Source organism: Mobula hypostoma, chromosome 15, assembly GCF_963921235.1.
Source record: "Mobula hypostoma chromosome 15, sMobHyp1.1, whole genome shotgun sequence".
Taxonomy (NCBI): domain Eukaryota; kingdom Metazoa; phylum Chordata; class Chondrichthyes; order Myliobatiformes; family Myliobatidae; genus Mobula; species Mobula hypostoma.
In genome coordinates, this window is record NC_086111.1 from 76,470,846 (window position 1) to 76,482,972 (window position 12,127).

A 12,127-nucleotide genomic window follows, 5' to 3' on the forward strand; every position below is an offset into this window, starting at 1 on the left:
TTGAAGTTGAAGCTGGATCTGGATGAACTCCAGATCATTTGGGAGGCTGAGGGGGTGACAGATAGGACATATAGAGAGGTGGTTCCACCTGAGGTGCAGGACATAAGAAACTGGGTGACAGTCAGGAAGGGGAAAGGGGTTAAGGAGTCAGTGCTGAGTCCCCCTGTGACCACCCCCTCAGCAACAGGTATATCAATTTACATACTGTTGGGGGTGGGGGGGGGAGGAGAATGACAACAGAGGAAAGTCACTGTGGTTGGATCTCTGGCACCGAATCTGTTTCTATGACTCAGAAGGGAATGAGGGAGAAGAGGCACGCAGTGGTGATAGGGGAAGGATAGGAGGTTTTGTGGGCGAGAGCATCCTCAGATGGTATGTTGCCTCTCAGGTGCCAGGGTCTGGGATATCTTGGATCAAGTCCTCAATATTCTTAAGTGTAAGGTGAACAGCCAAAAGTCATGGGCAGGACAAGTGACAAGGTTCTGCATAGGGAGCTCAGGGAGTTAGGTGCTAAGTTAAAGAGCAGAAACTCCAGGATTGTGATACCAGGGCTGCTACCTGTGCCACGCGCTACTGATGCTAGAACTAGGAAGAATATACACTTTAATATGTGACTAAGGAGCTGGTTTTGGAGGGTGGGCATAGATTTTTGGATCATTGGGCTCTCTTCCAGGGAAGGTGGAGCTGTACAGAAGGTACCGTTTGCACCTGAACCGGAGGGAGACAAATATCTTAATGGGAAGGTTTGTTAATGCTACACGATGCAGTTTAAACGAGAGTGCAGGGGGATGGGAACCAGAGTGCCAGCACAGATCGTGGAGAGCCCATGGAGGCAGATGTTGGTAATACATCAGACAAAATTAGGAATCAAAAAGGCTGAGCATGGTGCGACTAGTGTCCTGAGCAGCACCCTGTCAGAAGGCCTTTGGACAAGATGCCACACATAACACTGCTTAACAAGTTATGAGCCCATGGTATAACAGGAAAGATTCTAACATGAATAAAGCACTGGCTAATTGGCAGGAGGCAAAGGGTGGGAATAAGTGGAGCCTTTGCTGGTTGACTGCTGATGACTAGTGGTCTGTGTTAGGACCAATTCTTTTTACATTATATGTCAATAATTTGGATAATGGAATTGATGGTTTTGTTGCAAAGATTGTAGAAGATATGAAGATAGGTGGAAGGTCAGATAGTCTTGAGGATGTAGAGGCGCTACATTAGGATTAAGACAGATTAGGAGAATGGGAAAAGGAATGACAGATGGAATACAGTGTCAGGAAGTATATGGTCGTGCACTTTGGTAAAAGAAAGAAAGGATCGACTATTTTCTAAATGGAGAGAGAGAATATTCAAAAATCTGAGGTGCGAAGAGACTTGCGAGTCCATTGCAGGATTCCTGAAAGGTTTATTTGTGGGGGATGAGACTGTGGTGAGGAAAGCAAATATAACGTTAGCTTTCATTTCAAGAGGTCTAGAAAATAAAAGCAAGAATGTAAAGTTGAATCTTTATAAAGCACTGGTGAGGCCTCACTTGTGAGCAGGTTTGGGCCCCTCATCTTAGAAAGTTTGTGCTGAAACTGGAGACAATTCAAAGGAGGTTCACGAAAATGATTCCAAGTTTGAATGGCTTGTCATATGAAGAACGTATGATGGCTCTAGGCCTGTATTCACTCGAATTCAGAAGAATGAGAGGTGACCTCATCGAAACTATCATATGGTGAGTGGGTGTGGAGAGGATGTTTCCTATGGTGGGAGGGTCTAAGACCAGAGGACATAGCCTCAGAATAGACCATAAGACACGGGAACAGAATCAGGCCATTTGGCCCATTGAGTCCTCTCCGCCATTCAATCATAGCTGATCCTTTTTTCCCCTCCTAAGCCCCACTCCCCAGACTTCTCACCATGCGTGATGCCATGTTCAATCAAGAACCTATCAAGCTCTGCCTTAAGTATACCCAATGACCTGGCCTACACAACTGCCTATGGTAATAACTTCCACAAATTCACCACCCTTTGGCTAAAGATATTTCTGTGCATCTGTTTTAAATGGATGCCCATCTATCCTGAGGCTGTGCCCACTTGTCTAGACTCCCCAACCATGAGAAACATCCTTTCCACAGCTACTCAGTCTAGGCCTTTCAACATTTGAAAGGTTTCAATGAGATCCCCCCTCATCCTTCTGAATTCCAGACCCAAAGATATCAAACATTCCTTGTATGATAACCCTTTCATTCTTGGAATCATCCTTGTGAACCTCTTCTGAACCTTTTCCAGTGCCAGCACATCCTTTCTCAGATGAAGAGCCCAAAACTGTTCACAATACTCAAGGTGAGGCCTCACCAGTGCCTTATAAAGCCTCAGCATCATATCCCTGCTCTTGTATTCTAGACCGCTTGAATGCTAACATTGCATTTGCCTTCCTCACCAACAACTCTACCTGAAAGTTAACCTTTAGAGTGTTCTGCACAAGGGCTCCTAAGTCTATTTGCATCTCAGAACTTTCCATTTTCTCCCCATTTAGATAATAGCCTGCACAATTATCTCTACTACCAAACAGCTAACCATGCATTTTTCAACATAGTATTCAATATTCCACTCCTTTGCCCATTCTCCTAATCTGTCTGTCTTTCTGCAGCCTACCTGTTTCCTCAACACTACCTGCTCCTCCACCAATCTTCGTATCATCTGCAAACCTGGCAACAAAGCCATTTATTCCATCTAAATCATTAATATACTGTAGAGTATAAAAAGAAGTGGTCCCAACACTGACCCCTGCGGAGCACCACTGGTCACTGGCAGCCAACCAAAAAAGGATCCTTTTATTCCCACTCACTGCCTCCTACCAATCAGCCAATGCTCTAACCATGCCAGTAACTTTCCTGTAATGCCATGCTCTTAACTTGGTAAGCAGCCTCATGTGTGGCACCTTGTTAAAGCCACCCTGAAAGTCCAAATATTTAACATCCACTGCAGTCCCTTTATCCATCCTACTTGTAATCTCCTCAAAGAATTCTAACAGGTTCGTCAGGCAGGATTTTCCCTAAAGGAAACCATGCTGACTTTGTCCTATCTGGTCCTATGTCACCAAGTAGTCCATCACCTCATCCTTAACAATTGATTCCAACATCTTCCCAACCACTAAGGTCAGGCTAACTGGTCTATAATTTTCTTTCTGCTGCCTTCCTCCTTTCTTAAAGAGTGGAGTAACATTTGCAATTTTCCAGCCCTCTGGCACTATGCCAGAGTCCAAATATTTTTGAAAGATCATTACTAATGCCTCCACAATTTCTAACGCTTCCTCTTTCAGAACCCCAAGGGGCAGTTCATCTGGTCTCGATGACTTATGTACCATTAGGTTTTTCAGCATCTTCTCCCTTGTAATAGTAACTGACTCACTTCTCTTCCCTCACACCCTTCAACATCTGGCACACTGCTAGTGTCTTCCACAGTGAAGACTAATGCAAAATATTCATTTAGTTCATTTGCCATCTTCTTGGCCCCCGTTATTATTTCTCCAACCTAATTTTTTAGCGGTCCCATATCCACTCTTATCTTTTTTTTTACATACTTGAAAAAGCTTTTACTGTCCACTTTTATATTGTTTGCTAGCTTGCTTTCATATTTCATCTTTTCCCTCCTAATGATTCTTTTTGTTGTTTTCTGGAGGTTTTTAAAATCTTCCCAATCCTCTGTCTGCCTGCTAATTTTTGCTTTGTTGTGTGCCCTCTCTTTTGCTTTTACATTAGCTTTGACTTCCCTTGTCAGCCACAATTGTACTATAAGAGGAAAAAAAGATAGGGAACTTCAGCAGAAACTTATGCAGTGCCAATGCCTCTTTCAAGCTGAAGCCTCCTAGGAATGGATGGAACTGAATTTAGGAGCCGGGAGGTAATGTTGCAGCTATATAGGACCCTGGTCAGACCCCACTTGGAGTACTGTACTCAGTTCTGGTCGCCTCACTACAGGAAGGATGTGGAAACCATAGAAAGGGTGCAGAGGAGACTTACAAGGATGTTGCCTGGATTGGGGAGCATGCCTTATGAAAACAGGTTGAGTGAACTCGGCCTTTTCTCCTTGGAGCGATGAGGGATAAGAGGTGACCTGATATAGGTGTGTAAGATGATGAGAGGCATTGATTGTGTGGATAGTCTGAGACTTTTTCCCAGGGCTGAAATGGTTGCCACAAGAGGACACAGGTTTAAGGTGCTGGGGAGTAGGTACAGAGGAGATGTCAGGGGTAAGTTTTTTACTCAGAGAATGGTGAGTGCATGGAATGGGCTTTAAAGCAACGGTGGTGGAGGTGGATACGATAGGGTCTTTTAAGAGACTTTTGGATAGGTACATGGAGCTTAGAAAAATAGAGGGCTATGGGGAAACCTCGTAATTTCTAAGGTAGGGACATGTTCGGCACAACTTTGTGGGCCGAAGGACCTGTATGGTGCTGTAGGTTTTCTATGTTTCTAGTACTTTTTAACAAAGTCATGTATTTTCACAGTATGTGGTGTGTTGTCCCCACTTACTGGCAGAAAGCGGTATAGCAGTTAAGCTAACGATAATCACCATTCTAATTTTTTATTGGCTATGTATTTGCACACTACCCACGTGATTTAATTGTGTATCTATTGCCCTCTACTCTGCTCGTTTGTCACAACAATAAAAAGGTGAACACAGGAAAGAACATCTAAGAACAGCTTGACTTTATTACCATACTCTCCAAAACGAAGAGAATCCCAACGTTGCCATTCAACTAGGGCACCTACTGTTCGCACTCCAGCATAGATCAGGAGCATACCAAGTGTGGCATCCAGAAGGAAATTTATCAGATACCTAAAGAGAGTAAACAGAAAATTGAGTTACTAGTTGCAAAGCAAATACATTTAACCAATTTCCCCCGAGATCAATAAAGTATGACTATGACTATGACTAAGAGCTTTTTTTATAATGCAACTCCACATGGGATATATACAATCTGTTGACTATCTCTGGTCTATTCCCTTTCCCCACACCATCATTTTTACCGTGCCCATGGTCTGCTCTTTATCAAATTACGACATTGCTTTGCACTGTTGTAACTATATGTTATAATTATGTGGTTTTTGTCAGTTTTAGTCTTGGTCTGTCCTGTGTTTCTGTGATATCATACCGGAGGAACATTGTATCATTTTTTAATGCATGACAATAAACGAGGACTGAGTGTCCTCATAATCTAATCATTCAGGAAAGTGACTGGATTTACTGAATTTGTCTTCATAGCTTGCTGTGCCTTTTCTTTTAAATGAGAATACTGTACTGTGGAAACGTCTTAGGTAGGGCAAAAGTATGGCTAGGGTGTCTCAGACTTGTGTAGCGTATTGTAGTAATTTTTTGTATTGCACTGTACTGCTGTTACACAAAAGAAATTTAATGACATATGTCAATGATGATAAACGTGACCCTGATATGGGTTTCTAGTGTGTACTGAGAGTGGGAAGGGAGCGGGAAGTAACAGAAAGACATTCTGTAATGATCACTAAACCAATTGTTTTAAAACAAGTGACCTTGCCCGGTGTCTGAGGGCTGGGTGTGTCTGTACCCACGCCACCCCTCTACCCCAGCACTTCTTCTCTGCCTCCTGTTCCACACGCCTTCCGTGGTGCTTTACCCTTGCCATTCCCAACATCCTTTGTTCTCACCATATTCACAAACTCGTTCTGCACTCCACATTGCCAAATACAGTACTGTACACACACACAAATGCGCGCGGTTTGTGCCTCAAATTTTTGCACAGTACTGTACATTATCTTTGATGGAGAGGTTGAAAAATAGAAGGTTAAAGGTCACAAATATAAAAAAAAGGGGGAGTTAAAAGTGGCATAAGAAAAAACATTTTCTTTAAAAGCATTGGGAGTGGAATATGGATGCACTCATTGAGGCTGTGGTGAATTACAAGTACCAGACAGGATACGGTGGGGAAAAATTTGGAACAAAATACCAGAATAGTGTTTTACACAGCCAACGTGAAGATCTTGGGAGGAACGGACCCCTCCAATACTGTGCTTCGATGTGGGCACTGCTGCCATGGCCAACGCGTTGTGCTTTGATGTGGGCATTGCTGCCATGGCCAACGCGTTGTGCTTTGATGTGGGCATTGCTGCCATGGCCAACGCGTTGTGCTTCGATGTGGGCATTGCTGCCATGGCCAACGCGTTGTGCTTCGATGTGGGCATTGCTGCTCACCACAGCCACCTTGAAGATGGTGATGGCCAGTTTCTCCTTGAGCTGCTGTCACCATGCTGAAGATTCTGACAAAGGAGTTTTGGTAAAGCTGACCAAAATAATTCAAGAAGTTCCAGCATTTAGACCAGGGGTTCCCAATCTGGGTCCATGGACCCCTGGTTAACAGTAGGGGTCAATGGCATGAAAAAAAATGGTTGAGAGCCTCTGATTTAGACCCACAATAGTGAAGGGGTCAAATTTAGGATGATATGACTATCCTGCGATGTTGCTGGAGTCAAACTGTATCGGTTTCTGCCGTTCCTTTGGGTTCATCAGATGTGTGGGAAGTGGAAGCTTGTTACAAGGGCAGCAGCTTGCTCTCCATATGCAAGCCCAGCCTTGAATATCCGGACAGATAGGACACAATGTCCATGGTCAGCCCAGACCAATGGAGGCCTCAACAAGTACAGGAGTTTCACTTCACTTGTGAGTCTGTTGGGCTCATCTATTGCATCCGGTGCTCCCGGTGCGGCCTCCTCTACATCGGTGAGACCCGATGCAGATTGGGGGACTGCTTCGTCGAGCACCTCTGCTCCGTCCGCCACAACAGACAGGATCTCCCGGTAGCCACCCACTTCAACTCTGCTTCCCACTCCCATTCGGATATATCCATACACGGCCTCCTCTACTGCCACGATGAGGCTAAACTCAGGTTGGAGGAGCAACACCTCATATACCGTCTAGGTAGTCTCCAGCCCCTTGGTATGAACACAGAATTCTCCAACTTCCGGTAATTCCTTCCCCCTCCCTTCCACTATCCCTATTTCACTCTGCCCCTCCTCCACCTGCCTATCACCTCCCTCATGGTCCCACCTCCTTCTACTACCCATTGTGTTTTCCCCTATTCCTTCTTCACCTTTCCTGCCTATCACCTCCCCCACCCCTTTATCTTTCCCCTTACTGGTTTTTCACCTGGAACCTACCAGCCTTCTCCTTCCCACCCTCCCCCCACTTTCTTTATAGGGCCTTTGCCCCTTCCCACTACAGTCCTGACGGAGGGTTCCGGCCCGACCTGCTGAGTTCCTCCAGTGTGTTGTGAGTATAGGAGCTTGAGTCCCAATTTTTTATAACTTACTAAATTCACTACATGTGTCGTTGCTAAATTCATCCTGCAGTCATTAATACCAAGAGATTTGGCTATAACTCAAAAAATGCTAATGCATTATTCACAGAAGGCCAATTGTCAATAGGAATTGAAAACTAAAGTTAGAGATGTTACACCACTGGTCCGAGGATAGGCTGAACAAGCAAGGCACAAATCCTCTGGAATTTAGCACAGTGAGAGCTGACTTGATGTTATGCAAGATCTGAGGGGCCTTGACAAGATGTTAGCTTTTGGGGAAGAACTTAGGTGCCAATATCACTGATTTAAGATAGACGAGCTGCTATTTTCCCCCTCAGTGTCTCTTCCTCAAAGGGTGCTAACAGCAGTCTTTGAATATTTTAAGGCATACTGTAAATAGGTAGTTAATTGATAAAGCAATGTGGTGAAGAGACCGTAGAAGAAATATGTCCTCATGCAAAATCTCAATCCAGAATGACTGTCCCTTGGCCTCCACAGACGCTGCCTGACCTGCTCCAGCAGCAGGTTACTTTTCTACTGTGAGTTAACTGTAGGTTGATGGGAAGAGGAAAGTACCAAACGGCAAGCCAAACCACATGGAATTAGAGAAACTCCTGCCTCTAACTCGCATGTCAGCTTGGATAGTATTACACTGGTTCTGAAGTGTCAGTTTCAGCACAACAAAACCAGGTCTCAGTCTTTGCATCCAATGTTCTTGATACTACATGGACAACACAGACTGGATTCTTGATTGTTCTGATCTCAGAAGGAAAGATAGATGATACATTCACTTGGTCCCTCTGGTTCAGATTCACAGTAAGTACTTCAACCTTGTTTAATTACTTGAATGGGAACAGTAGATTTTCTGGGTCTGTCCTATTCTCATTAGGCGTTTAATTGCAAGACTGCAGAACTTTGTACCCAACCACTGGTTGCAAGGTCACTTAAAAATGCCTGTAGCATTATGTCAATTATGGACTTGTTCTGCAAGGGCAAATTCTTACATTTTGCATTTGAAGATAATTACTCAGTAGTCTCTAATCTGTAGCTCCTAAGAACACATTTGTAAAATTATGGAACATGAGAATTAAATGCAACATTGAGAAAGCGTGTGTTGTACCACATGGCACACTCACAGTGAACATGGGTCCTCTTCAGTCAGGTCTGACAAGTAAACATTGGCAAAGTGGATGAACAGCATGCCAATTGCTTGCTTTGAGGTATCCAAAAACCTGCAAACGCAATGTTCAACTATTAGAGACGCTCTGAATGGAGTCAAGAAAAGAGAGAGTTGAGTCGAACAGCCATTGAAAACATTGGTGCAAGCTGATTAAAATCTGGGGGTTTGAATACAGTCTGAACAGAAGCTTCTGATAATCACTGGGGTTAAGGGTGATTCCACCGCACTGTGACGAGGCAGGGAATGAGCAAGACAACAATGGATACACAGAAACAAAGGGTGACTCCTGAAGAGTGGAGTCATTGGGGAGCTGAGTAGGAGAGAGGGCACGAGCATAGCTTTGGTTTGTCAAGTGGACAATGGGCCAGCCATGGCATTCTGATGACAGAATAGGGGGAATGAACTTCACTTGTAGGCATTATTAGAGGAACAGGGATGGTTGTGTGAGAGGGTGGTGACCTGTTCAGCAAGCAGGGAGGTGGGAGTGGAAGGGGATTTTTGTGAAGTGCAATGGGATTTCATAAATGATGAAGGCAAAAAAAAACCTAGCTGCCATTTCTAACTACAACGAATCTAGACGTGAGCCATGTCCTTTAAACTTACAATCTCATTAGCTGGCACATCAGAGCAGATTCTTTGTTGCCCCAAGATTGTCAGTCATTTGCACTGGGTCCCTCTCCAGCACATCAGCAAGGTGTGGAAAACGGGGCTGCTCCTGATACCTGGCTGGCTGCAGTGACAAAAACTGCCCTGATACCATCAAGTTCATCCTGTCCCACATTTCCCCAGCTTGCTGGTCGTCAAATGTGCCATTTCAAACTAACATCTGCAAATGCATTTGACAGCCTTGGAAATTCACCTGCACTCAGGGCCAAGGCAACTTAAATTCTTTAACAAAATATTCAATTGGAATACAAGTACTGCAGTGGTAGCAGGCTAAGTTGGCACACTCGTTAAGGAAATATGCAACCTTGGCACAAATGCATTTCATTGTTCTGCACTATTTGGTTTTCTTCTTTCAACTTAGTGCTCAATTACTTGTGCTTGGAAAGACATGCTGATTGATAGCATCTTTTAGTGTTATGACAATTAGGCAAGCTGACCAGTGAAAGGAAATTTACAAGAACAAACATTGAACGCCATTCCCCATTCATAGCATCCCCTGACAAGGCAATATTGAGCTACCCATAGTATCTGGGGTATAGCTCCTACAGCCTTATAACACTCGATACTTGCCATATCTTCCACGGACGCCTCTCGTACTTTGGCTCTCGAAAACGTTTCACTGCCAATGAAAGACAATGGATTACAAAACAAACCTCAACTGTTTACAAATGTTTTCCCTGAAACTATTTGAGAAATGTAAGCTCATTTTAGAAGCTATTTTCAATGAGGGCAAAGACAACAATTTAATCCACATGGGTTTTAGTTCGGTACATGGCATTCCAATCAGAAACATACAAATTCTGCAAAACTACAGCAAATTGACGAGGGACAGGCAGCAGAAAGTCTGATAAAGTTTCAGTGTCCGAGACACTGCATTGGCATCTTGGGTTCCACAAGCAGCATGAGATTCCACATTAAAAAAATCAAAGTGAAGATGCATACACTGGAAATCCAAAATAAAAACAGAAAATAGCAAATTACTCAGGTCAAGTCAGATCTGTGGGAAGAGAAATAAAGTTAATAGCTCTGTTTAGCTCCAACTCTCCAATATCAAAGAAATGGTGGTCATAAAGAATGGCAAATGGTATCAGTCTTGAAAAGCACATGCAAAGCAAAGTATTCAAGACAGATGTGGAGTTTTAAAAATAAAAGAGAGCAGCTGGGGGAACTCAGCAGATCAAGCAACATTTATGACAGTCAGTGTTTTGGGTCGAGATTCTTCATCTCGACCAGGGCTTCCCGACCTTTTTATACCACGGATCCCTACCATTAACCAAGAGGTCCATGAACCCCAGGTTAGGACACCCTCATCTGGACTGTGTTACGTACCCCGTAACTGGGTTGCCAAACCAGCAGAAATGGATCACTCAGTTGGAGTCTGGAGTACTAGAACTAAGAAAGTTTTATTAAAGAAACAAGCAACACAGTAATCGAAAGGATAATAAATGCAACAGTTCAGCGATGATAAACACACATGTGCACAGAATTAAGATAACAGCATCAATCAAGCTCTATCGTTGTCTAGGGGTAAATGACCAAATTTCAAAATGACTCAAAGTTCAGTCCAGTTCAGTTCGCAGTAATCGTTGCCATGGCGATGGACAACGTGGGGGAAGAGAGAGATAGAACAGGAACAACTGATCATTCAGAACACTGCTTCACTCACAGACCGGCGAGATTGCTCACAAGCAACTTTTTTTGGGCGGGTCCTTGGTGATGTCACCTGAGGTCACCGACTGTGACCCCTCCTCCAGATGTGGTCGATCCTCTGCAGTGAACCCGGCACCCAGGCAAGGGCGGACACACACCGGGTTCCCGCTGATCGTACCTTTCCACCCTGGTCGTTGTCTGGTACTTCTCACCCACTCGTGAGAGGCGCACCGCTTCCAGGGTCTCGTTACCTCGGGTGGCGTGTGTGTGTCCTGCCTTAGCGAACCGGTCCCTTTTTATCCCCCTGCTGGGGTATCGCCTGTCCATCACTTCAAACAGTTCAAGGTTCAAAGGGGGAGCCGCTCCAGACAGCTCTCTCTCCCACGTCCCTTCATTACACATCTCCAGACGCTGCTCCATTGTTCCTTATCTCTCCTTCCCCTGAGGGCAGGTGGCAGACCAACTGCTGATGCCACTGATGCTAGCCCAGGCCAGCAAACATCTTAATTTTATGTGTATTCTCGTAACAACTGAAAGATAGAACAGAGATAGCCAGTCTAAAGGTAAAAGGAGAAGGGGGTGAGCAAGAGCTGGCAAGTGACAGGTGGATCCAGTGGAGATAGACAGGTAGACAAGGAATGGGTGGAAATAGCGATGGAGGCAGGTGGCAGTAAAAGAGCAGTTGATGGTGGAAATAGACAGGAAAGGAAGGTGGATCAGGAGCAAATAAGGGAGGTAAAAGGCAGATGGGAAAGGGGGGTGGTAATGGGCTGATGAAGTGGGTGGAGGTGGGGAGAGAGGGTGCGTGTAGGAGGACCCAGGTAGATTATGAGAGAATAGAGACAACAGAGAGGTACATTACTGAAATTGGAACCCAGGCAGAATACAAAGTGCCCTAGTTTGTGTTTAGCCTCACCCTTGCAGTGGAGGAAGTCAAGAACAGACAAGTCGATGTGGGAATGAGGGAAATGAAAATTGCTGACCACCGGAAGCTCTAGCTGGCCATAGCGGATGGAGCACAGGTTCTCTGCCAAACTGTCCCATTGTCTGCGCTAGGTCTCGCTGATGTAGAGGAGATCGCATTGGAAGCACTGAATAAAACAGTCTCATTGCCTGTACTTGGTCTCACTGATGTAGACGAGATCATATTGGGAGCACTGAATAAAATAAACAAGACTGTTGGAGTTCTCTGCCTCACTTGGATGACTGGAAGGGTCTTTGGTGGGGTGAAATGCCGGGACAAGTGTTGCACCTCCTGCAGTTTCAAGGGAAAGAGCCTAAGAAGGGAGAGATGGGCAGGGAAGAATGAGCAA

At 44.7% G+C, this 12,127-nt stretch overlaps 1 protein-coding gene across 1 annotated transcript in view; it reads right to left on the reverse strand.

Annotated features, from left to right (window-relative positions):
• The window catches only part of stimate (STIM activating enhance), a 102,541-nt gene that overhangs the window by 47,906 nt on the left and 42,508 nt on the right, over positions 1-12,127 (reverse strand). The window contains exons 2-4 of the mRNA XM_063068308.1: positions 9,735-9,783; positions 8,455-8,550; positions 4,706-4,827 (exon numbers count right to left, since the gene is read on the reverse strand). Of these exons, the coding sequence (XP_062924378.1) occupies positions 4,706-4,827; positions 8,455-8,550; positions 9,735-9,783 (267 nt within the window). The remainder of the gene's footprint in view (positions 1-4,705; positions 4,828-8,454; positions 8,551-9,734; positions 9,784-12,127) is intronic.